We start from the raw sequence: 26,756 nt of genomic DNA on the forward strand, positions 1-26,756 counted from the left end.
GAAATGTGCAGTTGTCAATAGGGCTATCTGCAATCTTGTTTCTACAATTGGTCCAAAATCTATCAGAACCACTGAAATAAGCTACCGTAAAATCCAAATTTTATCGTAAATTCCAACAATGACGTAGGCATCAACTTCGTCACAGCCGTCAAAACACTCTGTAAACGATATACCCGATGTCTTTTAGTTTGATTTCTCACGCCTCGTCACAATCATAGATAAACAATGTTAGCGGAGAATAAGGCGTGTGCTTCGATCGAAGAGAACAGAGGTGTCACCAGAGGCTGCGAACATTAGGGCCAAATGTGAGTTATAAGTGGGTAAACGTACTGTCACAATCAAGACACTTCACAATGCGGCACTCACAAGTGAAAATAATACGCAGGCAATAATAATCCATTACATAAACAGACTCTTGAAAGTTGATCGGATAAAACTAAATTCTCTTCTTCAAAGCTCTACAAATGTATAATACATGACCAACTGCCCAATCTGAATCAGTTGGACAAAGATGCAGATTTTGATTCGTATCGACCCTACCAACTCGAAAAATCCTTGAACTGCACGCCGCTTCCATTCTCTATCTTTGTCCGCTTGCTTGGCACATTCGCACCATCATCAACGGCTACTGGATCAGCTTCTTTCCGTGTTGCGATATTTTTCAAATACTTACCGACACCGGTACCATGTGCCTGAGGCGCCACACCTGCGCTGGGATTACTATACCAGCTGCCGAGTTTCTCAGCATCGTCATCGACATCAGTGGATTTTGCAGCAGCCTCCGCAGCTGCTTTCTTCTCTTCTTCTTCGAGTTCTGCGTACGGATTCACAAATACTGAAACACGCAAAATTTTGATCTCCTCTAAGGGTCGGTCATCATCATCAACAGGAACTTTCTCCATGGCTGAAAGTACATCCAAACCACCCACGATTCGGCCAAACACAGTATGCTTGTAGTTGAGATGGACCGCAGACTTGTATAGGAAAAAAAACTGTGAACCATTGGAATGAGGACCACTGTTGGCCATACTTAGAATGCCCCTCTCACTATGCGTCACCTTAGAATTCAGTTCGTCCTTGAAGGGCTTGCCCCAGATGGATTCCCCCCCTCTTCCTGTACCCGTAGGGTCACCTCCTTGAATCATAAAGTTCTTAATGCTTCGGTGAAAAATTACGTTGTCATAGTACCCTCGCTCACAGAGAGTGATGAAGTTCTCGCATGCCCGCGGTGTGATATCACAATGAAGCTCGATGTTCAAGTCACCAAGGGATGTGTGCATTCGAACATATCCCTTTTTCTTGGGGTTCCGCTCGGCTTGCACATATTCAAATTCATTCTTAGTGACAGGGTCGTAAGAAGTTGACGTGAAGGACCGGGATGCTGCGCCTGATGTATATTTGCTTTTCACCTGAATCCATCAAAAAAATTGCCAACTGGTATAAGCGCTGGCAATCGCAAAAATTTAAGAAGACCACCTAAATGTAGGTACTGTTTAATGACTGCATTTCTTATCAAATGAGGTCAAAAGTAAAAAATAAAACAAGAACACTCCTCAATGAAAAGTGAGACAATCGAGACATGTCCAATGAGTGGGCTGGTTTGCTTAGAATCAAAGTTGTATAACTGCTAGACAAGTAAGCAAACCGAAGGAACACATGGCAGACAGCCCAGCAATTCTGACAGGGTCACAGCAAATTCTAATTACCAATCTCGAGCTGACGGGAGCAAGCGAGCCCGCTGTATGAGCTGCAACATGTGCAGCAGTCTTTTCTGCGGAGCCTGCAAGTGTAGCTGCAGCAGATCGCCCATTGATTGCTGCTGATGCAATATCTACGATACTTAATGGTGCTGGCTTAGGAGGCAATTTCTTCTCTTCTTCTTCGGGATTTTCCTGTGCCCTCTAAAAAGAAACCACGTTGACAAGAGCCCAATATCCATTAGAACGATAGAGTAACACATCAGATAGCTTCAATAATGTAGCAAATGAGATAGTAAGAATGACGACTAAAGAGTTGGGCAAGAATCCATCCGCTTGAGCTGCGTGCTGCAAAAACGAAGAAAAATATCAGCTTTCCTACCTTCTTTGCTGCTTTCAAAGCAGCAACAGCAGCTGCATGCTCACGCTGAGTCTTGTCACCACCGCCACCACTAGAGGCGATGTCTCGACCCTTTTCCGTGCCCAGTTCCTGTAAAATGCGCTTCGTATCACCAGACATATTTATGCCGTATGCAGGATCTTCCCTAAGTTGTTTTAACTCGTCAGAATCGAGGTCAACTTCTTTCTTAACGTGGTCGAATTCGGACAGCACCTTAGCATCCAGATTATTAGGGTCCTGGACAAAAATAATAATAATATACGAAATGTTAATACCAGCATCAAACAAAGTCTTACATTCCATGTAATCACATACATACCACATCAAGAGAAAACCAGAACATTATGAAACAACAAAAATTGCAGATTTAACTGCTAGCCCTAATAATTTATCCCATTGACTAGTGGAGCAGGTAACCATGTCTACCTGAATTGTGATTATATCATCCCTAGTGAAAGGCTCGTCCGTAAGTAGTTCCTTCCAGTTCTTCGACTTGATATTTAATTCACGAATGGCTTCATAAGAGAAAACATTCCCGGTCGTCTTAATAGCCACAATATGTGTAAACTCGGTGAAAACTTTGTGAAGCACTGGACATTGATACTCGCCGTCAGCGTTCTTGTGAAACTGGATCTTGACGAGGTCTTTGATTGCTAGTGGCTTGCCAGTTACAGGATTCCTTTTGAACTTCGTGACATAAGGTATTATATTCCTGCGACGGAAACAGGTCTAATGAGCACAATTCGGACCAAACAGCCTAAGACCAGACTCACTTTCCACTTGAACGTTCGACAGAAACTGAACCCTAGATATCGGGTGAACTAAACCCCGATACCCAAAACCTCCTTGCTGAGACTTACACAAAACCTGATTCTAATGCAATAGGCACGGACTTACAAAATATCAAAAACATGGCCCTCTTTTGTGCAAACAGCATCTTCAAACGGCGTGAACGTCAGCGCACAGCAATAATACGGCAGGCGTTTGAACGGAGTTTTCAAGTCGCGCGACTTGGCCCCTCCCCATTCTGTTTTCCATTCCGTGCTTGTAATGAACATACGATCCTTGCTATGCTGTTTTTTCCCCATCGTTCTCCTCCACTACGAAACCAACCAACGAGTAGATTCACCGCTGCAATAATAACCAAGCACCATAGCATGTCCCAAATGAGCAGGAAACAAAAAAAAAAAAAAAAAAAAAAAAAAAAAAAAACCATTGAGATAGCAACAATACTTCCCCGAGAAACAAAGTGAACTTTAATGCCTAAAACCCCACCAAAATTTTACCGGCTATCACGCAAGACCCAACGTGCTGAATCGAGACAGCTGCAGCACCAGAGCTCCAACGAAATCAACGATGATCGAGCAATGTAACTCGTCCTTTCTCCTCTACCCTCTACACCACACGTTTAGGGTTTCCAGTAAAGAAACACAAGAGAACGTCGCAAACAACCGCAAAACCTCGGAAGCGTGAAAAAATGCACGAAATGTGAAACGCGGTGCGACGGAATGAGATCCATGGAAGACAGCAACAGAAGAATCCGCCCTCCCTTCCAACAACAGAATCATCAGAGCACAGAGCTGATGCTGTTGTGGAGGAAGAGGACACTGAGAAGCGGCAGCACCTGGCTCAGCAGCACCGGGTCCGGCACGGCAGGGGCTTATTTCATTCACCCGGCCCACGAATTGTCAAATCTGTAAAATCTTAAGCCCTCTTCTCCTTCTCTTTATTTCATGAAACTAAAGAGTGAAAATTATTATTATTGTTGTTGTTGTCGTTGTGATATATGTCTTTTTGGAAATTAAAATAAATACCAAGGTAATTATTGAGAAATATACTAAATCAGAAAGAATGATTAGGTTGTGGTTGTACTCTTTGGAAGATTTGAAGAATACAAAACAGAGGAATCTTTTTTGAGGATATGTGTGTGTGTGTATATATTTATATTTATCTATGTGTAGAGAGAGAGAGATATAGAGGAGGTTGTACTTGAAAAAATGTACTTGGTCCTTATTAAAAGACACTGAGAAGAAATAAATAAATAAATGGAAAAAAAATGTTTGAAAAAAAATATATCCATCAATCAATCAAATAATTTCATCAATATTTTCAAAGACGTATTTTTGCATTTATTAAAGTTTTGTGTATTTTAAAGCTACCGAAATATCTATAGATGTTTTCTTTTTCTTATAAAGTCTATAAAGTTAAATTATTAAAGTGTACCAAGTATGTGATATGTGGTATTTAACTTTATGTTTACAGTGGTTTTAATTTTCTTATTCTATTTCTATTAAATTTGCAAATAAGAGATGAATTAAATCATCAACTTGTTTTGAACAAATTATTTGGATAAAAATGGAAACTAATAAATACCAGCATTGATCACAATACTGTATCAAACAAACCTAAATTAATTAATCTATAAATGTCATGACCATAAAGCCTTGAATAATTAAAGTGCTTTCCAAGTTTAACATCAATTGCAGCTAATGTCATTTGATAAAACAATAAAATTTTACTTATTTTCAAAACAGTCATTAAGTTGAAACTGGCTTAATCAAACTTTAATAAAAATCACAATCATACCAACAACACAGATGTTGTAGCTTAGAACTATTCCAAATATTTTGTACTTAAGTAGTTCATGACCCATTAAAGAGTATCCATAACATGGCAATGTAGTATAATATAAACTTTGACCAATTTATGAGAACGGATGTGAAAGACAAACAAAACAACAAAACACGACAAAGTTAATAATGACAATGACTCTATTTATTAGAAGTAAGGCTTAGACAAATCTTTTGTCCAAAATGTCTCAACACTAAGCTACAAGATAAACATATAAGAATGGCATTTAGATGTTTGGATGATAAAAATACACAACAATAAGTATTTGTTTTTTTTTTTTTTTCTCTCTCTCTCTCTCTCTATATATATATATATGTAGTAAGAATTAAGGATATTTAAATCAAAGAAGTTAGAATAAATTTGTAGAATTAAATATCTACATTGCATATGCTTTTAAAATAATTATCAAATAAAACACATAATTTTTTAAATTTTTTTCTGACAAATCAAATATAAAAAATAAAATAAAACCTAATGTAGAGTTATATTTATAAAAGAAGACCAAAAAAATCTAAGACTACATAATGTAAAACAAAAGGTTAGATGTATTTTACAACAAAATAAACATCTACAAGAAAAATATATGTATTTGACTAATTTTATAATAGATTTTTGAAAAATAAGCACACTGAGTTAATATCATTAGGTGGATCTACTTCTCTACAAAGTCCAATAGCCTTATTTAGTTTTAAATAATTTATAGAATTTTTTATATACTTAAGGTAGATTTTTGTAAATAAATAAAAAAAAATGCATTAATATGGGAATTCTACAATTTGTAGGTTTTAATTTTCATTTTTATTCTTTTTCCTCAAATTTTTCTATCATAGACAACAAATATAGAAAAAAAATATAAACATATATATATATATATATATATATACATACATAAATGGAGAGAGATGTATTTCGCTTAATTTATAACCTTGGTGGATAGAAATTTTATAATTACGCAAGAAATACTGATTGCTAGGTATAAGTTTACAACTTTGGAAGGACCTTTGTTCTAACAAATATTCTTGAGTGAGTGTAAAATATTTGTTAAGGGGTATCTAATAACCAAAACACATTTGTATGTATGTAAATAAATAAATAAATAAATAAATATATATATATATATATATATGCATTCATCAGATTGATTTATTGATGTAATAATTTAATATATGTCTCAATTAAAACTATGTAGGATTTTTTTACAATATTTTTTTGTAAATCCTTATATCATCTTTGCAATAGCAATACTATTTTTTTGGAAACATCAAAGACATTATATGGAAAGGGTATATTTGAAAAACGGAATGAATTTTGAGAAGCAAGGGTAAATGTTGACAAGACTGTAAACAACTAATCTATCAAACAAAAATTCAAATAATCATTTACATGTGATTTATTATTATTATTATTATTATTATTATATTGGATTTTTTTCATGATATTCAAAAGTTAAATATATACAAGACTCAAATAAAAATCAGATGCATATTGTACTTGAATATATAAAATTTAAAATTCTCAACGTAATATATATATATATATATATATATCACTCATACCAATCAAATGCTCACTACACAGATTATAAAATAAAAAATAAAATGGTATGTTTTATTTTTATGATGGAGCAACATGTGTGTTAATCAATGATACACTACATCTGAGCAAGGATGACATTTGGTTGGAAATCAAAGACTTGTCAACTGGTAAAAATTGGGAGTCATGAATTTTGTTTAAAAACAGCTTCATAAGTGAGTGTAAGAAAGAAAGAAGGATTGCTTGTACTCAACCCTGGCTGGTCCTACTATTTAATAGAGCAGGGGGGGTGTCAAACAAGAACCCACAATCCCAAGGTGCCAGCACCGCCTACTCCTGTCACCGTCCCTCCCACCTCCATCTCAGCCTTCCCGCCGCCCATATCCCACGTGGCAGCGGGAATTTGGCGCTCATCCTGCTGGCATTGTCCTTTGTGCATATCTGGAGCTGGCACGTCTCATTGGGAACGCGGGAGAGCAGGGAACAGGGAACAGGAGGAGAACGGGCGGGGAGCAAACTAACGGAAGAAGAGGTGTTAGAAGGAAGGGGAAGGGGAAGGGAAGGGCAGGAGAAGGGGACGGGGTCGAGGAGGAGCTGGGAACTGTAACTGACGCTGCTGTCATGCTTGTTGTGCGGTGAGGGTATGGGGAATGTGTGTGGGGTGGGGGGTTTGCTTTTATAGGGATCTGGTCCGGTGTGTGAGGGAGGGAGGCTCTAGAAGCTTCTTCTGAGGTGCTCTCTGGTCCATTCATGCCGTGTTGTTCGTCGTGCCCCAATGCTCTTTCTCTCTTTCTAGCATAGGGGGAACTTGACTCAGTCTGAGGAGAGGGGCTACCGCCGAACCGAAGTGACTTTCTTTAAAAAACACTCAACACTGTCATCAGGGCTTGGCTTTTGAGGGTAGGCGGGCAGCACTTTTGGGGTATCGTTGCCACCTGATTCCCCTCACGCACACCGTCAAAGTATGCGTAATTATTGGTTTTGGTGCATGTCAAAGACTGCAAGAATATTGATGTATTGACCAACGCCCACACATTTATATAGTTTTTTGTAAAATTAAACAATTATAGATTTGTAACCCCGTCTTTTAGTAGCAACTGATTTGAATTAAACAAACAGATCATCTGAACACAAATTTTAAGGTGAACTCCGAACATTTTAGTGCTGAAAAGAGTTTACATTTTTTTAATATTTGTGTGTGTGTATGTGTGTGCGCGTTTGTGTACGTATGAAGATTTTCGTGTACATCAAAATTTTCAGCTTAGCAACAATTCAGGAATCACAAGTCATATTTTGGAACACCTGATCAATCATATTACTTTCTCATTACGTTACGTTCGTATTGATTTTGGTTTTAAGAATGAAGTTTTAAAAGGATATGGGATAGTTAACACCGAGTGCAGATAATGATACAGAACAAGTTACCTGTCAATTATTCATCACAACATACATAAACAGTTAATTATACGAGGTTCTAACACGAAAAAATGATCCAAATATTGTAATTTATACACATTAAAAAATAATGAAAAAGATCGTGACAAGGATTAGAGCAGCATGGATGTGATTATAAATGGAGAGCATCATGGATGAATTTATTTGTATGAATTGGAAAACATTCATCAAGTGACTACTGTGTGTCAATGGCGGTAGACATGGGAACAGTTCCCCCAGGGGAACTCGGATGGCCCAATCGGGACATGGGATCTAGAGCGCGGCCGAAAGGTTGTGTATGAAGGGAAACAGGGTGCCCCCAATCAGAGAAGGCGACCGGCGATGCTCCGGAATATTGACAAGTGTGCCCATGATCCCATCCAATTTTCAAAGTCAACCAAGCACTCCTGCAAAAGCCTCCTCTAGCTACAGGCTATGCCGGCACAAATAATCCATCCATGCACCACTTTCATTCGTCTACGAAACTGTCGTCCACACATTCTTTCATCCAGTGTGGAATCGACGCCAGGCGACGTGGGAAGGGACGGATTCGTCATCTATCGGTGATATCCCGCCAGGTCCAAGCCCAACTTGCAGTGTAGCAGTCAGTCACTGCGGCCCAAGCTCCGACTCCTTCTTCCTCCTCCGAGCCTGCGTGCCTGCCCGTTCTCCTTGAATCGTCGTCTATCTCTGTGTGTGTGTGTGTCCCAGGAATTACTCTGGACGCGACAAATTGCTTGGACAATCACAGACGCCATCGTCTTTGGCCATTAACGCTGACAGTACACTAACCTGTCGCCTGAAACTTGTTGGTGAGCTTGCAATGCTAGGCTCTGGCTATGGGAACAGACCTCTTCTGTGTTCTCTGCTGTAAAACGTAGCCTTCTCTCTCTCTCTCTCTCGCTGTTCCCTCGTCTGCGTTTTTCAAGCTTTGTCTCTTGGGAGCTCTTGAGTTTTGGCTTCTTGGTTTGAGAGGTTTGACATGATTTTCATTTTCTCCATTTCTGGGCTCCTTGGATCAGACTCAGTCTTTGTTCACGTGAAAAGTTGTCTTTGAGGGTGTGTGTGTGTGGGTGGGGAGGGTAAGGGAGTGTGCTTTTTCGTCTACTGTTTCTGGGTGATGTTGGGATGTGGCTTCGAGGTGCAGTTTTGGGGAGCGATGTCTCTTTGCTTGTAGCTCGTGTGCCTTGTTTCTGGTTTTGCGGTACAGTGGTTGAAGTGATTGAGCTGGGTTGCGTTTTTGCGGTCAGACGGTCTCACTAGTTTACTTAGTCCTTCAGTGGAGCAAAGGCATGATTGATTCTTTTGTAGCTGTGCGAGTGATATTGGGACCACGGTGTTTCTTTCTAATACATGAGAGTATCATGCGCGCGTTTGTCTGGTTCGAAAGGAGTGGTGGCTTGCAGGGTTTGGATCGCGCCCAAGCGGTTACGATATCGGAAGATTTCTTTGCTAGAAATTTAGTACACATGAAGAATCTGTAAACGGGACAGGCATTGAATTTTATCATTCCACCTGACGTGACCACATTCTTGATAATTCTTTATTGATATATCTGCAAGTGCGGTTGTTACTTTTTGCAAATTAGAGGTTTGTGAGAGAAAGGGGTGGATTTTAGTTGTCGATTTAAAGCATATTTAGAGCGAACGTAGTTGCGTATAGATTCCTGAAGCAGTTGTTGCAGTAGTCTGAGCAGTTACAGATTTTGTGGCCACAAGGATGCTATGTTCCCTCGCACCTTCACTCGATCATCTTTTGGATTGACCTTATTTTAAAAAACGCGAAGAAAATTCAAGGGTCTCACAATGCTGTGTCAGAAGATTATTTCTCCTCGGATGCTGTTTCACATGGTTTTTAATAGAGTAGGGTTACTGTTTAAGTTCGAACGTGGCAGATTTTAAGAAAGTCTCCTAAATTGTGCTGTTGTTATTAGGTCTGACCGAGGATCGCAACGATTTAGCCGGAAGCTGGATGATACCACCATGGAAATTGTATTGTTGCACTTGGTTACAAGTTGAAGCAACAAACACAGATTGTTGGAGTAATCGTGTCTTGGATTCCCTATGGAGTTTAGGTTCCTGTGATTCGAATGGGGGCACTGATCCAATTGTTACCGTGGTCAATTGATGTGCTAGCAACACATCATGGCAGAACCTTTCCGTTGCGTTCGGAAATGTGTCAGAAGTTCTATATGGAGGAGTTGTTATCTGAATGTGTACGGAGTGTCGGGTGCTGACGAGATCTCTGGGGAATGGTGGCAACTAGTCCATTATCATGCACGATGGAGGTGATGGTTTGGTGCAACGTTTAACGGGTGTAAGGTTAGAATACACTTCCGAGTTATTGCAACTATGAAAACAACGGCTGTGCAAGTGAAAATCACTCTGAACTCTAGTTGTTGTGTATGTTTTTATCAGATTCTGCAATTCAATCGTTGGAAGCTTGTTCAATATTGTTTGCTTCTCATTGGGTTTTCCATTAAGATGAGATTTGTGTTGTTGCGAGTTGAAACGGTCTCTCTGGCAGATTTAGCGTTCACTGGGTACTTAGGTTGATTGATTAGCTCTAGACTGATACAAGTCCTTTTTCCTTAACACGATCAGTCATCAGCGATACTATCGATTAGGGGCACAACATTTGTGTCGGCACATTCAGGGACTTGGAGAGTATTAAGAGAGTCATGGTGGAGCCAAAGGGAAATGTAGATTCGTTGGTTCCATTTGCATCTGAAGCCAAAGCGGCGTTCAGCATGTTCAAAGACAAGAGACCTGTCAAGACCAATGGCTCACATCAATCTTACCTCCTGGACGAATCAACTAAACACATTGATTCATACCATTCGCTGGGTTCCCAGACCGTGGTTGGTTCCAGTCATCTCACTGAGGTAATAAAAACATGCATTGAAGAGGTGTAGTTTTGTATTTACCATACGTTTGTAATTTTCTACTGATTCCATTTTAGTATGATTACCATGTGACTTCTTCTTCTTGTCTTTTCTTGTTCTTCTCATGCGTATGTGCGTGTGGAGGGGAAGAGTGTTGTTTGGCCTTACATTGTCCTAGTGCTCAGCAATTATCGTGCTTAAATGTAATTTCGTTCTGAAGTATGTTCATTGTAAACTGCCCTACATACGACTAAACATGTATAAGCCAGTGAAGGCATTTTCCAAGCAGAATTTCTACACCGTCAGCGTGAGATGTGGCCTCTTCCTGTATATAGTGCGCTTGTGTATTTATTAACCCTAATTTATATCTGGTTTTGACGTATCTAGTAACTTTGGCAGAGGACTGTTGCCCTTGAGTCGGAACTTCAACGTGCTCACGAGGAAATCAACAAGTTGAAAGAACAATTAGCTGTCTCAGAACGTGCCAAGGCACAGGCTTTAACAGAATTCACCAACATCAAGAGTCTCCTCGATCACATATCCCTTGTCGAACATTTCGCAGCTTCTGACGACGTGGAGGTGGAGGCTGTACCATTACCATCGAATTGGAGGGAGGATTCGAGCGGGCAACTTGACACAGCACTTCACAAGGAAGTCGAAAGACTTAACAATGAGCTTGAAGATGCAAAGAATCTCAATTTAAAGTTTGCAGCAGGTAGATACAAATGCAATGTGCTCTCGTAAATGCATACATCTTTTTATAGATAAAAACAAAAGACGTCAGTGAATATACTTTTTTGTCTGTTTTTTTATGACAGCTTTGGTTGTGGTTAATTTCTTTGCCCAGCTCAGTATTCTAAGAAAATGTGTCTAATAAGGATGATGGTTGTGATGGATAACCCCTTCTTTCTCATGTTACGATTGGGTTTGGGTGCCTTTCACTCAAGATATAAGAGAGGCTACCTTGCGACATATTTTAGTACGATTTTTCGAACATTTTCAATGTGGATCAGAACCTAATCTGTTGCAGGAGCATTGGCTAGTAGGTGTTACTACTTTACCTCTAAGCGAGTGTACTTTATGCCGGTTCGATTGTTTTGCAGACCTTGATAATGCAAAGCACGAGATTGAAAGAGTACGTTATGAAACGACCTCTTTACAGCTTGAGGATTCTCGAACGGAAATATCTAGGCTGCAGTCTGTGCTTGCAGCTGAAAGGGATCAGCATAGAAGCGTGTATTTAGAGCTTGAGATTGTAAAGAAGAATGTTAGTACTTTGCAGGCAACTTTGAGCGATGTTCGGAGCCATCATGATACCTGTAGCTTAGAGCTGGCAAGAGCGAAAGAAGAAATTACTTGGCTTGAAGCTGATTTACAGGCTGCACAAAATTTGACTGTAGAGCTTGCTCATGCGAAGGATAATATTCATGTACTACATGAAGGTATCGAAGTTGCGCAGAGATTGCAGAAATCTTCGTCGATGGAGCTTTATGAAGTGAAAGAAGAGATTTCTAGATTGCGGAGTCAATATGAATTCTCTTCCTCAGAACTTGCTACCGCGTTAAGAGATAATAATGCACTGGAAGCAGAATTAGAGGACTTGCGAGGTTTGCATGAAGCCTCTTACATGGATATCCTGGTTGCGAGAAATGAGACTCTTGGTATTCATGCGGATTATGAAGCTTCACTCTCAGCATGTGCGGATGCGAAAGAAGAGATCCATAGACTACAGGATGAGTTGACAGCCGCATTGGCTCGTTGTGAGGAATGCACTACCGAGCTAAAGAGTACAAAAGAAGAGTTGCATAATGTACAAAAAACTTTACAACATGGAATTGGTCAGTATGATACCATTTTCAATGAGCTTTCAGAAGCTAAAGGAGGGATGGAGAAGTTAAGAGCTGAATTGAGAGCGTTGCATGAGGAGTACGAAACCTGCTCCTCGGCGCTCTTCAGTGCAAACAAAGATATTTGCAGGCTTGAGGCGGAACAACTAGCCAATCGTGAGAACTTTGCCACCGACATCAAAATTGCCCATGAAGACAATTTGAAATTACAGACTGAACTAACAGCGTTAGAGGCTGCGAAGGACATCTTAACAGCAGATCTTGCTAAAGAGAGGGAAGAGATAAAGTATGTGCAGACCGAGCTTGAGGCAGCATGCAAAGAATTATTTAGTGCAGGAATAGAAATTACCAGATTGTGTGGTGAGTTGAGTGCATCACAGGGACAGCACGAAAAATGTCGGAAGGAGCTAGCAACTCTCAAGGATGTCCCAGTGGATTCTGAGTTTGAACTGACCCAAATTAAGGAGCTCTACAATATTGTATTGGCAATGCTCATTAGTGTAATAGAAGAGATCGCAAAGCTGCAACTTGTATATACGGAAGAGTTTGAGAGCTCATTGGAAGTAGTTAGGGGTTTGAAGGAGGATATTCGTGAAGTGCAGGCTGATGTTAAATTGGACTTTAACACACTGATATTAGCGACGTCCTTATCAGAAAAGAAAATAGGGGAGTTGACTGTGGAGTTGATGGCCGCAAATGATCTAGTGGAGAAGGCGACTGCGGCACAGATGAAGTCTGAGACTAAACCTGCAGCATCTATCAGCAAAGACATAGTAGCTACTTGTACTCTATGTGCTGATCTTGAGGCAGTGCGGGGTGATCTTGTAACGGCTAGAAAAGCAGAAAGCAAGCTAGAGGGAATGACCCTGGAATTGGAGGAATTGAGGTCTCAGATTAAAGATGTCGAGGCGAAGTACCGAGAAACTGTCAACAGTTCACAGGCAGAGATCAATGATCTCAAAACCCAGTTGTATGCTTTGAAAGATGCAGAAGCGAAGTCTAAAGAGTCTTCAGTTGCTACTAGTGCTGAGCTGCAAAAGGTGAAGGATGAACTGGTGATAACAAAGCAAGCAGTAGACTGGGTAGGTGGGGAAGCTGCCGCATTATGCGCGCAGGTGGAGGCCTTGAAAGCTGAGGCATCTACCTCGAAAGAAGGCGAAGCACGGGCTAAAGCTGCCTTCATGGATTACAGTTTGAAGCTTCAGAGAATGAAAATAGATCTTGAAGATGCTTCAAAGCTCGCTGACAAAGTACCTATCGAAGCCCAGCCTATCAAAACTCAGGTTGCAAAGTCAATGCTATCTTAGGGAGGAAGAGTTAGATAAAAGGCTAAGCATAGCAGAAGTTTTGTCCAACAGTCATCTGACCAGGAAAACGACTACAACTGACATTCTAACGGGTGCTATTAAGTTTTCTTCAAAATACATGTATTGCATGAGAGAAACTGGAGTAGTACAGGCCATGTTAAATAGCAAATAACTAACGGATCTCAATTTTCATCTGTTTTCAGGCGAGGACGTTCAAACTGGACCTAGACGAAGCAACCGCAAAACTGCAAAAGGCGAACGAGGCAGAGAGGACAATGGCAGCCTCCATGGCGGATTTAAGGGCAGACCTTAATAATACAAGAGCAGAATTGACAGCAATACGAGAGGATAATGGAGTAGCTTTGGCTGAAAAGGACCACCAATATGAAATGAAACTGAATCAAATGAGGGCGCAACTGGAGGCTGCGGTAATCTCGGAGACAACGTTGAAAGATGCAAATCTTGCTTTGAATGAGTCCTTGACCAAGGTCTTTGGGGAACCCAATCCTATTAACATCACACATGTTTGTTGACTTTCTTCCTTGTGGTTCATGTCGGCAATTCACCAACCAAGTATAGTCCATTTTCATCGTCTGAACCTTGTATCTAGTGTAAATTCAGCACATGCGATTGTTTCGCTGAGTGTGTAGTTCTTATATACCCATGCTGGATATCGGAGCAGGTAATAGCTGAGGCAGAGGAAGCTACGTTTCACGCTGGACAAGCTACTGAAGAAGCTGAGAGGAGTAGGCTAGAGGTTGAGGAAGCGCAGGCGCACATTGAAACCATCGATGCGAAATTGCAGGCTTTACAACTCGAAGTTGACACAGTCAAAGCAAGTGAAGAATGGGCTTTTGCACAGGTTGTTTGCAGTATTTGTCTGATGTTTAGTTGTTTAAAATGTTTCTCCTAAAATCGTAACGTTTTCAAGTAAACAGTATTGTCAGAGTTTAGCCACTGAATAATTTTCTCAAATAGCACAATACGGCATTCAGTTGTTACTGGCATTGCAACAATGTGTAACAAATTTTCCTTGATCTTTTTAGTTATTTTCAAGTGCATCTCTGTGTTGCAGATGAGGTTGAAGACTATACCGGAGTTCTACGGTATGAAACGAGGGGAGGAACAGGGTGGTGAAATATCAATGTCTCTCGAGGAGTACCAAAACTTAACAACTAAAACTAGAGACTTGCAAGAATTAGTTAATAAGCGTGCAGCTGTAGGGATGGCTCAGGTGAGATTCTCACTTTACCTTTTGTATATGTTCCTGTTTTGTATCAATAGTAGACCGAGAAGTAGCAGTGGATTGTGTTTCTAGGACTCGTGTGCTATTGTTGATAAGTCATTTTTGAGCCAGAAAGTTTCAGATTTAGACCTCCAAAACTACCAGGTAAGGAACAAACAATCTCGATTTTAAAGCGCTCTTTTGCTATTGCAATGAAATGATGCTTTGATTTAAACACGAGGGATTTGTAACGATTGGAATATGACAAGTGATTGGAAGCGGAGTCTGATGTTACAGCTCAATGGAAGGTTAAGTGACTTGCAATGGGTTTTAAGGCAACTATTCATTCGATCTCAATATACCTGTTGCTCCATCAGCTATTAAGTTTGATGTAGGTACTTGACTGAATCTTCTGCAATGGTGCTCTATGCATGGTATGAACAGGTAGATGCAGCAAAAGCAAGTGAGAGGGAAATGCGGCGGAAAGTTGAAATATTAGAGAAGGAAGTTCGGGCTTGTCGAATTGAATTGGACGAAGCAGTAACTAAGCGGGAGGAAGCTGAAGCAGCCAAATTTTCTTGTGAAGCAGCTCTGCGGGTCAAAAGGATGGAGGGAAAATCTCTATCATTCTCAGGAGCATTAAATGGTGGTCATCCAATGGACAGGCTTATTACTGGAGAGAGACAAGGCAGCATGAATAGCACATGTACCTTAGAGGATTCTCAAAGTAGTAGCCCTTCACGCTCTTCATTTTCGTTTGCAAGCGGTGCCAGTCCAGGGCGTCAAGAGAGGTCGCCAGTGGAGTCCAGTGGTCAGCCTGTCATGACCACGAAAACTCAATCAGGGGAGAAACAAAAAAAGGTTAAATTATCCTCGAAAATTGGTGCTTATTTCATCAAGAGAAAAGATTCTACAAGGAAGTGAAAGACATTTTTCTAGATCTTTCTGTATGTTGGCTGTTGACCACGGAGCAATACTCTGTTCACCAACTTGCTATCTACTTTTCTCGCTTCAAAATGAGATCCCATAGCAGAATAGGGATCATACTATTTTGACCAATGACTGATGCGGCTGCTGGAAGTAGTTTCGGCGACGTCTTCATGTACACGGGTGCAGATTTTACCATCAATATACTATGGTGAGGTTAGTAGTGCTTCAAACCACATCGACTGAAGCGTGTGATGAGGTGTGGCCAGACTAGATGTATTTTCAAATACTCTCCTTTGTGAGGAGTATTGAAAAAGAGAAAGCCAAAACTCTGTCTAGTTTATATCTGAGTACAGTGTTTTGAGCTGAGCCTTGAAGTAGCTGTAACAATCCGAGAAGCAATCAATTTTTTTGATGGCTCCATTATGTTGGGGAAGGCATCTTGTATAATACAACAGAGTGTTCAGAGCAACGCAAGAGCAGAACCAATACGTTGTTACATCCACAGTTTGATGAGGCCATGATTGAGGACAATGAACGATGCACGTGGATTAATAAGAATAATTCTGACCAAAGGTGCAACTGTTCAATACATACTTTGTTCAGCTGACATGCTCACTTTTTTAGCATAATATGAAACTTGATAATATATGACAAACCCACTTAATTTCACTTCCTTCACCACTATGTTCAAGCGAATAGAAAATACTGTAGTGTTTGCTGCAAATGCAGCGCAAAGCAACTAAGTTATCTCTTCCGCAACCATGTACTCGTTATTGATCAGGAAATGAAGTGCTTCTAATACCATATTACCATATACGCGGCAGATTATGACCGACTACATGAATTGCCAAAAATACATTACTGTCGAACCTAAGGAGCCTCCAACGGAAGCCCTTGAAAAGTTGCCATCAAAAATCTGCAATACCTGCTCCTATTCACCGAGTAGAGAAGACGCATCTTTGATACCAGATAATTTTCATGAAAAAAGTTCTTACACGAACACTCAGGGCTGCGCATGGCGCACAACAAATTCAGTGGAGGTAATGAACTCATTATAGATACTAAATGCATTTTCAACTATACAAATTGTTGTAATAAACAAGGAACTATGCCATTCAACCAATTCGTTGAAACAGCTCTAGACTATGCTTGCCACGTATCTAGAGAACGTAAGCCATAAGCTCATCTTGGTGACCAACCTTGCAGGGACCACTCAAGGATCCCCCCACCGAAGTGACGAATTGCCGAACTTCGGTGAGAGACGAGGAGGCAAAAACAGAACTGAGACTTCCACTGATCTGTCCTCAGGCACAATTAAGAACCCGTCCTTGGGGATTGACGATGCTTTAGAATCCTCATTGCAGCAATGCGCATCCACTTTGAAGGAGGATAGGGTTGCACCATCGACGTTGCTTACTGTCTTGATTTCCATTTTGTAGTGGAAGGATGTGCCCGTACCATAACAAGCTGACAGAACCTTCGGCAGAGAAAGGTAGCACATGTCACCCAAGCTGGACTTTCTGCGGTGCACCATGAAGTATATGCCCTTATCGAAGAGCATGTAGTACCTATCCGTCGGCTTCATGAAAAAGCTCACGTCGGTTTCGGGGACAAGAGGAGCCCAGTTGTCACCGTGCCTGAGCTTGACATGCTCCTGGAAGAAGTTGTATTGTCCTTGGAAGCTGCACTCGGGAAAGGGGCATGCCAGAGGCTCCCATGAGCAGATCCTCTCGTGGTAACACTTGTCAGAGAATTTCACCATTTCAGAGCACCCTAAGGAATAGTATTTGCACTTGACTTTGAGAGATTCGATCAATTTCTCGAGTGCTAGACATCGGATGGAGCCCGTTGGTTGTTTGCAAGAGGGGCACACATTTTTGGTCAGCTTGGAACATGAGGCGCACGCAACGTGACCGTTCTCACACTGCAATTGTACTCCCACATACGGTGTAAGGTTTGGCCAAATTTATTTAATTGCAGAAAGAAAAAAGAGACAAATTTCAGAAATAAAACAGGAGGGATGATTTCATACTTGATAAATTGGTGCTGCCAGAGGCTCCGTGCAAATGGTACAATCGAGCAGGTCGAGATCAAAAACAGAAGTTTCACCAGCAGGAGCTTCCCTTTCAGAAACAGTTTCAATGACATTAGAAGAATTTGATACTGTGGAGGTCGATGACTCCTCCACCACCAGTCTTCTCCGCTTCACGCCCTCCACTCCTCCATACCTCATTGTGACTTAAACCTACACGAAGACGAGAGAAGAAGATCACCAACCGATCGTCAACCCTCCTCCTGAAATGTAGGCAACCCCATACAGAAAAAAATGCTAAGCAAGAATAAGTTGACATAAATTGTTTGCACCTTAAATTCACAAAGATAAACTTCTTGCTGAGGTTCTCCGGAGCCTCAGGATTACCAGCAGGTTGCCTCAAGGAATTGCTGAGCCCTAAACCCTAAACTCTGTGACAAATAGCCGAATACTTGTCACAGGGCTACAATTATCAAGCCCCAATTTAGGTGCAATGATCCAGGAGAAGTAAGCCCAACCATATCAAATGTGGCAACGAAGAATCCGCCTGTACAAAGAATGTGCACACCGGAAAACGAAATCACCTTCGATAAGGTCTTCCTGGAATGAAAAACCACGCTAACGCTGAGATCGCAGAAGCCCTTAAGAGCCAGGAAGGCGAACCATCAGGCACCAAACAGCTCGATGACCTGATACCCGAGTAACGAAAACCCCAATTGCAAGGTTCACCCAAGATGCTCACAAACCACAGACATTAAATTGATTTGCCCCAATTCAATTGATGTCGACAAGGCCTCCGAACCATGCTAGCGTGTTCGACACACTGCCACATCAAGAGAAGTACAAATTAATCTACGAATGGGTTCCTCTATAATGCACTAATCCAAAGATAGAGCTCGACTTACTCACAATTATCTTCCGAAGCACCAGACAAACGAGTACCCATTTCAGTTACTCTGCAGAATTGACGAACTGCAAATCTGTGCAGGAGCATTCTCATGTTTCGACTGTTTGGGAGGTGAGTTTGAGAGGGGCTGACAAATTCTTCAACTTGTGATTCCAGATTGCGGCTCAACTGGACACTGAATCATCCAGTCGATTTCGCAGCGTCGTTCATCCACTTGGTGGTCCCACCTCTGGAGGACTTGGAGAAAAGCATCCTTTCCCGTCAAGCTTCATGTGGCACCGATCAATGCGACCTATCGGTGCTCTGACGACTGATCCATTGACCGGAATTGCTTCGTGCACTATGTTCGTCTCTGCTCATCTCTCGACAATTTTACAGTGTTTTGCAGGGTTTCTTAAGGGCGGTGCACTTTTGCATAGGTAAATTGTGTGATTAACTACCTCGAGTGTTGGAATTTGAATGGCAAGTTCATGTCTAGCCTTGATCTCGCTGATGATGACGTAATCGAGTGGTCTTTTGTGAATGATTGAACGCTAATTGGGAAGATTTCTATCTGTTTTCGCTTTAGTGGTTGTAAGGAATTTATGAGTGAACTTTGGTGCACTTTAATTGGGTTGGTAGTCCAGTTTTTGGAGGTCATTTGGATGTAGCTAATCGACTTGAATTCCTGCGGTCAGAGAGATTCGCAAAGAATCTGACAGGGAGGGATTGATCAGATTGAAATTAGAAGGGAAATGGCGAAAAATACAATGACCATGGTGGTTCCCGTGGATTCTGCCCACCGGCTTGACGAGGGACGACTATTAAGTTATTTGCAAACACATGTCAAGGGTTTTCTGCCTCCGCCTGCATCCTTAAAGATTTCTCAGGTAAAGGTTCTGAACTTGAAGCACTTGTGCTTCGCAATACACAAAGATCTCCTTTCTTCTCTTTACTCATTCACTAAATTATGCCACATTCTGAGCATCCACCAATTATCGCGTCCATTATTTAATGAAATGACTTGAAGTCTTCACATGTAGCATATATCATGCTTGGAATTACGAATACGCGTTCCTTATTCGTCGTAGACCTTGGTATGCACATCAAAGCGAGCGTGGAATCACATACGATCACAAGAAGATGCATGAGCCCAACTAAAAGATTTATGTAGGGTTTTTGAGTGTTTTGCTTGTGCTACCGCTACAAACCTTTGTTTGATTTGATCTTGTAGTTTGGACATGGACAATCGAATCCGACATACCTTCTGCAAGTGGAACTGAATAGGTGTGTTCAGCGCTATGTGCTTCGGAAGAAACCACCTGGGCAAATTCTCCAGTCAGCTCACGCTATTGAGCGCGAGTATCAGGTGCCTGTCTAGATTTTTTCCTCCACTGATTTCTGTTTTAATATTGGAAACCTATGTGAATTTTTCGTCTCTAATCTCAATAAAGCGTGCGAGCAGTCAGGTGATGCTAGTTCTGAACGCTGTAGTTCGTTACTCACGTAATGCTTCACATGTACATAACTTCCTTATAATCGGGATAATCAATTTTTCAGTGTCAAACATTGAGGAATTTGGTCGCTAATTTTTTCAATACTCACATTGACGTAGATAACTCGGGTTGGCGTTCGATGGTCTTTCTTATTCAACTTACTGTGCTATTTTACAGGTCTTATTTGCATTGGGTGAAGGCAAAACCAAAGTGCCTGTTCCATGTGTATACTGCCTGTGCACAGATTCTACAGTGATTGGCACTCCATTCTATGTTATGGAGCACTTGGAGGGACGTCTGTTTGTGGATGCGACTTTGCCAGTAAGATCCCTATTTCATAAATATTAATTTTCATAGATGTTCTTACCAGAGTTGGGTAAGAATATGGAGTTGTTTTAGCTAAGCGGATTGGTGTGTCTTAAAATGGACCAAAGTCCAATCATATTGCCCTTTATCTCTTTTAGTGTAGAACTTGTTGTAAGTGCCAGTGAATCTTATAAAAGGTTCCTTCTTCGTCAAGGGCGTAGTATTCAACTCGCGTATTTTTTTACCTACGTTTGTTTATGTTGATCTTTGAGAACTTGTGAAGCAGATCAGAGGTATTTTGAGCAAGTGAATCTGTTTCATTTGAGAAAATGGTGTGCTTTAACGTGATTGTCGATGACATGGTTGGAGTTTTTAATTTTGCTGCTCTTGCTTAGGGTATGGATCCCAAAGAGCGAAGGGCAATATATGGTGAAATGGCCAGAGTTCTGGCTGCTATTCATGCAGCAGATGTTGATGCCATAGGGTTGAGTCGATATGGGCGCAAAGATAATTATTGCAAGAGACAGGTTTGGGACTTGTTAATATCACTTGGTTTTCTGCTTCATTCACTTGTTATTCACTTCGAATAACCTTCTTGCTTCTCTTATAGTGATTGTCACTAAACTCGTTACTGCTGTAATTGTGGGAATAGGTTGAAAGGTGGACTGCACAATACCATCAATCGACAGGTAAAGGGAAACCTGATCCAGATCCCAACATGTTAGAAGTCATTCAATGGTTACGAGAGAATATCCCGGCAGAGGATGGAACTGCTGGTTCTAAGACCGGAATTGTGCATGGAGATTATCGGCTTGATAATCTCATATTTCATCCTTCTGAGGTGAGTCTTAAGTATTCAAGAACAACTTTGGAATTTCGAAGGATATTATGGCAATGAGCTTCTGAATTGTTTATTTATTTATTTATTTATTTATTTATTTATTTTATAGTTAATTATTTTTGCTTAAGCTCTTATCTTGTTGTCTATCTGCTGCACCGAATTCTGCGCTCGAAACGTTCCTTTGTCCTTAAAGATATTGGTCTTCTAAGGGGTTCTCATGCAAATTCTGCAGCCTCGTGTTATCGGTGTCCTGGATTGGGAATTGTCAACACTTGGAAATCAGATGTCAGATGCTGCCTACAACTGCCTGGTACAATTGTCAAGCTTTTTTTTATCTGGAACTAATTGAACACCTTTGTGAATATTTTAATTCCGTTGTTGGAGCCACTTGTATTCTTCCTCTACTATAAGTTTTTGATCAAATATTGTGTTTTTTTCTATTGACCTTCTTTTTTGAACCCGTTGGTGTATTTTGATGCAGCCCTATGTGATTGATAGTGACGAGCTTCCAGGCAAAAACATTGGTTTTAGTAAACAGCTTGTAGATGGAATACCATCGCTACCAGAATACGTTGCTGAATATTGTAGTGCTGCTGTAAGTGAAGCGTACTCTCATGGTTCACCCCTTCATTTCATATTGATTAGCCACAGGATCTTTTTACACGTGGTTGGTATATCCTTCTCGTTTTCTGCCATTTATGGGTTTTATTGAAGATTCGTTATCATTAAGGTGTTTGTTATACTGCACCTGCTTGCGTAAACTAGAACAACTTTGACATAGACAAAGGGATTATTGACGTGATTAGACTTTTATTCACCAACGCTTGAATACAGGATGTTTCCTGGCCAGCAAACACGTGGAATTTCTATACCGTCCTTTCATTGTTTCGATACGCTGCCATCTGTGCTGGAGTTTTTTTGCGTATGCTTCAGGTTAGCTGAGCTTACTTGCTGATAATCCCATAACCATAAAAGATTTGAATGGTTCCCTTTTTGAGCATCGTTAGTAGAGCAATCTAACATCTCAACATTAGTAGGATGTTTTACTCCTACTTTTTCAGACTCGACATTCTAACTCTTGCATTATTGTCTAGTATTAGTTAATACATATGTGACCTACAAGACCTTTTGTAATATGGCTTTTTACGTGTCCTCAGGTAAAACTGAATTTTAAAATATTTAAATATACTCGGGAGGGCCTGAGCTTTCAAGGGAGGGCTGAATTGTATCAGGATGTTTGCTGTAGACTTATTGATTTGTTGGTTTGACAGGGCAACGCTTCTGGTGGTAAACGAGCAGAGGACGCAGGGAAAATGGCGCTATTCTTTGCTGCGACTGCGTTGAGATTGGCTAAGCGAGGGCCAATTTTACCACCTCGACCTCCTTCTGGTGAGTGCCGAAATAGTTCCAAGGATGTGTTAAAGCTCTCAATTCTGTTTTATGTAGTTTTTAGCTGAGGCTTGCTGCCTGATCTGGATATTTTATCGGATTCTGCGGCACTTTCTACTTATAAATGTGAGCATATGCTTGCCGAATACAATGTGGCTATAGTTGACAGAGTGTTCCACCTTGTAAAACTGAAGTACGGCTTTTGTCAAGTAAAAAGCAGCGTTGTTTCGTGCTTATCTTAGTTTTCTGCATTTGTCTTGTCTATTACAATAAGGTATTTCTCAACTTTTTATTCATTTATTTTTTCCGTTTTTTTTCTTTTGATGGACCAGCTTCTCTAGAACTTCCTGCAAGGAGCACTGGGCCTGACAGTTCTAGTCAGAATCTGTTGGGGTTTGCTCCTTCGGCGAGAGTACAGGAGCTAAGGAAAAGGTTGATATCCTTTATGGAACGACATATCTATCCAAGTGAAAATGAGCTTAATGATCTTATGTACTCTAATGCTAGGTGGACCATTCATCCAACCGAAGAGAGGCTTAAGAAGTTGGCCAAGTCAGAAGGGCTTTGGAATCTTTGGATACCGGTACTGTTATTTGTTATATCTTTTATGCTTCGCCGATGAGACTAGAGATATATAAAATATTGGTTTTCTTCATTGTGGGGACATGTTATTCGCAAGTTTGAATTAAGTGACTCTATTATAATTTTAATGAGACCATTGCATTATGCAGGCAGACAGTGCTGCTCTGGCGTCGGATTTAATGTCTGAGACTGAGAAAGCTATGCGTTCTAAAGATTCAGCCGATCGGCTAGTAGGAGCGGGACTGAGCAATTTGGAGTATGCCCACTTATGTGAGATCCTAGGGAGGTCCATGTGGGCTCCTCAAATATTGAACTGTAATGCTCCTGACACAGGAAATATGGAGGTACGAACAAATTAACCATTCAGTATCTACAACTGTGTCAGTGGGAAGGCGTGTAGAAATAGAAACATTTTTTGAACGGGGATATTTTTTCCATGGTTGCGGGTAATCATATGAACGTGAAGGCTTGAGTACGCACGGGACTGCAATGTCCTATTTACTGTAGCATTGTGTAAATGAAACAGTTAGCTATAATTGTTTGAACAAGGATTTCTCCTACCGGTTCTGATTTGAGATGGTTTTTATGAGGCACAGGTCTTATTACGGTACGGGAACTCAGAGCAGCAAAGAAAGTGGTTGAGGCCATTGCTAGAAGGAGAGATACGCTCTGGATTTGCCATGACTGAACCCAATGTGGCATCTTCTGATGCGACTAATATCGAGTGTTCAATGGTTAGGTGAGTCATGTGTGCACCAGATCTAAGGTTTTTCCTAACGTCATCAGTTTTTGTTGTATTTTTTGCATATTTTATTTTCCCCTCTGAATTCTTGCTCTTGGTGGGATCACTCTTACGAATAAGCCCGTAGCAACTTTATGTGTGACTATGTTGTTTATAGAGGAAGAGTCATCAACAAATAAACTAGATTGGTGGTTTCTGCTTCTCTACTTTTTTCCATCTTACAACATAAAGCATTGTGTTTAATGACATCATGTTCTTTTTCAACCAGAGGAGTGCCTCACTCTTGCTTCGTGGGATGATACAGAGAGGGAGACGAGTATATTATCAATGGCCACAAATGGTGGACTAGTGGTGCAATGGATCCACGATGTCAGTTGCTTATAGTGATGGTCAGTATCTACGAATAGCAGCATTGTCAGGTTGTTGAGATTTGTATTTTAGTTGTTTAGGCCTAGATACCAGCTCAATCTGTATGGATAAAGCCCGATGGTGATCAAATCGATGTGCAGGTAGAAATTGAAAAACACTTCTGGATTATTTGATTTAGATATTTTCTCTTGCTAAATGTCCTCTTTGCATGTACAGGGTAAAACGAACCCAAATGCTGCTATGCACAAGCAACAGTCTATGATACTTGTAGATATCAACACGCCAGGCGTGAAAATTGTCAGGCCACTGTTAGTTTTTGGCTTCGATGATGCTCCCCACGGCCATGCCGAAGTTAAGTTTGAGAATGTTAGAGTCCCTGTCACCAATTTGTTGCTAGGCGAAGGCCGAGGATTTGAGATCGCTCAAGTAAGCGAGGACCTGCAAGCCTTGATTTATCTTGTTTTTCATGTTGGTTTAAGTGTTAAGCTGGTGACCAGTCAAAAGATTTGCACGGCCTAGGCATGTCGTTTGGTTGATATGTGTTGGTTTTCATGTTGGCTGCAGGGTAGATTAGGCCCAGGGCGTCTACATCACTGCATGAGGCTAGTGGGCGCTGCAGAGCGTGGCATGGATTCGATGGTGAAGAGGGCAACTCAGCGAAAAGCATTTGGCAAGACCCTTTCCCAGCAGGGCTCATTTGCCCATATGCTAGCCAAGGTATGTCACCTTTTACTTCTACCTTCCGATGTTCTTTTTTGCAGTAATGCGGAGGAATGGTACCCTTGCATGCGCCTATTTCTTCACTCACGTGCTGAGTTGTTTCTAGTTTTGAAACTACCAAGTTTTGGTCATACAGATAGTAGAGAACATACTTGTCTTGTTTTGTCAGGACAATAAGCAAAATTTCTGAGGGTCCAAATGTTGGTTTTAAATTCCTGTACTAAATTTCAGTGGATTGTGATGCAGTCTCGACTAGATATTGAGCAAACTCGGTTGCTTGTTCTGAATGCTGCTCATCAGTTGGATTTGTATGGCAATAAAGTCGCCAAAGGTGCAATTGCCATGGCAAAGGTGAAACACAACTCTCTTTCTGTGCTCTTTGTTCGTTTATTAGACATTAGATATTTTCTTTTTTCATGTGTTTTAATTTCTACCTTGTTAAACTTAGCATGATTGTGTACCGATGCAACGGTGGGATCTTGAAGGTTGCTGCCCCGAACGCTGCATTGCGAGTACTGGACAATGCTATTCAAGTTCACGGAGGTGGAGGCGTGAGTTCTGACTTCCCATTGTCACACTTATGGGCAAGCGCGCGTACTCTCAGGCTAGCAGATGGACCAGATGAGGTTCATCTTGGCACCATTGCAAAGCTCGAATTGCAGCGCGTATCCAAGCTTTGATGCACGCAGCGTTTTCCGTCCTGGTCGATCTACCTGTATTCCAAGATGGGCTTCGACTTGCCTCACTTTCGATGGAATAGATATAGTTTACTAAGTCTAGTGGGGCTCTTCTGCTCTGTAAGCCCACAATCATGTTGTAGTACTGGATGATAATAAATGCAAACGTTGAGAAGATTTTTAGTCTACTAGTTTTGCACTGATTCGAGCCAGGCAATAGTCAAGTCTGAAAATTTTCAACTTCACCTTCACAACTTTCCATGTGCCCTCAGCGACCTGCAGAGCGTTGAGCATCTCGCAGAGAGCCTCTGCGAATCATAATCAGATACAGTATTAACGAGGATGCAGCACGATCTAACTCACCGCTGGTAAATGACGACGTTGCAGCTCTCAAGAGAAGGATTTCTTGAGAGAAGGTGTTGCACGCGGGGTTGCGATTCGAGAGTTGCACCATGAAAGTGAGGAAGGCTCGTTGACACCAATGCTGGTAAGAAAGACCATGGCAGTGATGAAGGAGAGCCATCCTTGGTAGGCAAGGAATACTCCTGCAGAGTCGGCCGGGACGTCGTCCTTGGTGACTACCCTTCGAAAGAGCAACATTTCGCGTCACAGTGATGCACCATAAAAAGAAGTACAACATTTATTTGATTGAAACTTAAACGAGGTAAGTAGAACTCCAATTGCAACATGTTAGTTGCTGCATCGCTTTGTGGCTTGGCCATTGAGTTAGTTTAATGCTAGGATTTACATTTTGACGAGTTGCTCCGGCACAGGCAAGCACAATATAGCATGATATGTTTCTCTGTGTCAGAAAGACAGCAACTACAC

General features: G+C 41.1%; 4 protein-coding genes across 19 annotated transcripts; 2 read left to right on the plus strand and 2 right to left on the minus strand.

Annotated features, from left to right (window-relative positions):
* Positions 1 to 369: 369 nt before the first annotated feature.
* LOC112295319 (peptidyl-prolyl cis-trans isomerase CYP65) lies at positions 370 to 3,781 on the minus strand. Its single transcript, XM_024546717.3, has 6 exons — positions 3,384 to 3,781; positions 2,995 to 3,228; positions 2,524 to 2,809; positions 2,080 to 2,334; positions 1,707 to 1,901; positions 370 to 1,409 (listed from the first exon to the last, which is right to left on the minus strand). The coding sequence occupies exons 2-6, from the start codon at positions 3,183 to 3,185 to the stop codon at positions 537 to 539; spliced, it is 1,800 nt and encodes a 599-aa protein (XP_024402485.1). The 5' UTR covers positions 3,186 to 3,228; positions 3,384 to 3,781; the 3' UTR covers positions 370 to 536.
* A 4,522-nt stretch (positions 3,782 to 8,303) lies between these two features.
* On the plus strand, positions 8,304 to 16,357 carry LOC112295053 (uncharacterized). 9 transcript variants are annotated; one of them, XM_090244427.1, is made up of 9 exons: positions 8,307 to 8,507; positions 9,831 to 10,016; positions 10,299 to 10,579; positions 10,979 to 11,294; positions 11,683 to 13,676; positions 13,937 to 14,161; positions 14,416 to 14,595; positions 14,809 to 14,967; positions 15,403 to 16,357. In XM_090244427.1, the coding sequence occupies exons 3-9, from the start codon at positions 10,376 to 10,378 to the stop codon at positions 15,880 to 15,882; spliced, it is 3,558 nt and encodes a 1,185-aa protein (XP_090100553.1). In that variant the 5' UTR covers positions 8,307 to 8,507; positions 9,831 to 10,016; positions 10,299 to 10,375; the 3' UTR covers positions 15,883 to 16,357. The 9 variants fall into 9 exon arrangements, with proteins under 9 accessions (XP_090100551.1, XP_090100552.1, XP_090100553.1 ...); XM_073540772.2 differs by having other exon boundaries at positions 8,309 to 8,507; positions 13,937 to 14,221; XM_090244421.1 differs by having other exon boundaries at positions 8,339 to 8,507; positions 9,629 to 10,016; positions 11,683 to 13,709; positions 13,937 to 14,221.
* Positions 16,358 to 16,831: 474 nt separating this feature from the next.
* LOC112295057 (putative E3 ubiquitin-protein ligase SINA-like 6) lies at positions 16,832 to 18,964 on the minus strand. Of its 6 annotated transcripts, XM_090244431.1 has the most exons (5): positions 18,830 to 18,964; positions 18,505 to 18,743; positions 18,253 to 18,383; positions 17,921 to 18,133; positions 16,832 to 17,812 (listed from the first exon to the last, which is right to left on the minus strand). In XM_090244431.1, exons 4-5 carry the CDS (start codon positions 18,119 to 18,121, stop codon positions 17,102 to 17,104), a joined length of 912 nt encoding a protein of 303 aa, XP_090100557.1. In that variant the 5' UTR covers positions 18,122 to 18,133; positions 18,253 to 18,383; positions 18,505 to 18,743; positions 18,830 to 18,964; the 3' UTR covers positions 16,832 to 17,101. The 6 variants fall into 6 exon arrangements, with proteins under 6 accessions (XP_090100557.1, XP_090100558.1, XP_090100556.1 ...); XM_090244432.1 differs by lacking the exon at positions 18,253 to 18,383; XM_090244430.1 differs by having other exon boundaries at positions 18,253 to 18,743.
* A 138-nt stretch (positions 18,965 to 19,102) lies between these two features.
* LOC112295055 (putative acyl-CoA dehydrogenase IBR3) lies at positions 19,103 to 26,105 on the plus strand. 3 transcript variants are annotated; one of them, XM_024546185.2, is made up of 18 exons: positions 19,103 to 19,246; positions 19,544 to 19,696; positions 20,041 to 20,175; positions 20,480 to 20,623; positions 21,004 to 21,135; positions 21,261 to 21,449; positions 21,682 to 21,759; positions 21,931 to 22,044; positions 22,284 to 22,382; positions 22,721 to 22,838; positions 23,171 to 23,421; positions 23,570 to 23,764; positions 24,017 to 24,159; positions 24,467 to 24,551; positions 24,748 to 24,957; positions 25,096 to 25,248; positions 25,498 to 25,602; positions 25,737 to 26,105. In XM_024546185.2, the coding sequence occupies exons 2-18, from the start codon at positions 19,562 to 19,564 to the stop codon at positions 25,929 to 25,931; spliced, it is 2,481 nt and encodes an 826-aa protein (XP_024401953.1). In that variant the 5' UTR covers positions 19,103 to 19,246; positions 19,544 to 19,561; the 3' UTR covers positions 25,932 to 26,105. The 3 variants fall into 3 exon arrangements, with proteins under 3 accessions (XP_024401953.1, XP_024401951.1, XP_024401950.1); XM_024546183.3 differs by having other exon boundaries at positions 19,106 to 19,246; positions 19,505 to 19,696; XM_024546182.3 differs by having other exon boundaries at positions 19,150 to 19,289.
* Positions 26,106 to 26,756: the final 651 nt, after the last annotated feature.

The sequence above is a fragment of the Physcomitrium patens genome, chromosome 18 (genome assembly GCF_059467195.1).
Source record: "Physcomitrium patens ecotype Gransden chromosome 18, ASM5946719v1, whole genome shotgun sequence".
NCBI lineage: Eukaryota > Viridiplantae > Streptophyta > Bryopsida > Funariales > Funariaceae > Physcomitrium > Physcomitrium patens.

Coding starts and splice junctions, on each gene's coding strand:
- LOC112295053 (XM_090244421.1), top strand. CDS start 10,376: ATGGTGGAGCCAAAGGGAAATGTAGATTCGTTGGTTCCATTTGCATCT. Junction 10,580..10,978: donor GTTCCAGTCATCTCACTGAG/GTAATAAAAACA, acceptor TAACTTTGGCAG/AGGACTGTTGCCCTTGAGTC. Junction 14,222..14,415: donor TGAATGAGTCCTTGACCAAG/GTCTTTGGGGAA, acceptor ATATCGGAGCAG/GTAATAGCTGAGGCAGAGGA.
- LOC112295057 (XM_090244432.1), bottom strand. CDS start 18,121: ATGAGGTATGGAGGAGTGGAGGGCGTGAAGCGGAGAAGACTGGTGGTG. Junction 17,813..17,920: donor TGGCAGCACCAATTTATCAA/GTATGAAATCAT, acceptor GTACAATTGCAG/TGTGAGAACGGTCACGTTGC.
- LOC112295055 (XM_024546182.3), top strand. Junction 20,176..20,479: donor CTATTGAGCGCGAGTATCAG/GTGCCTGTCTAG, acceptor GCTATTTTACAG/GTCTTATTTGCATTGGGTGA. Junction 22,839..23,170: donor ACCACCTCGACCTCCTTCTG/GTGAGTGCCGAA, acceptor TTGATGGACCAG/CTTCTCTAGAACTTCCTGCA.
- LOC112295319 (XM_024546717.3), bottom strand. CDS start 3,185: ATGGGGAAAAAACAGCATAGCAAGGATCGTATGTTCATTACAAGCACG. Junction 2,335..2,523: donor ATGATATAATCACAATTCAG/GTAGACATGGTT, acceptor ATTTTTGTCCAG/GACCCTAATAATCTGGATGC. Junction 1,410..1,706: donor CTCCCGTCAGCTCGAGATTG/GTAATTAGAATT, acceptor TGATGGATTCAG/GTGAAAAGCAAATATACATC.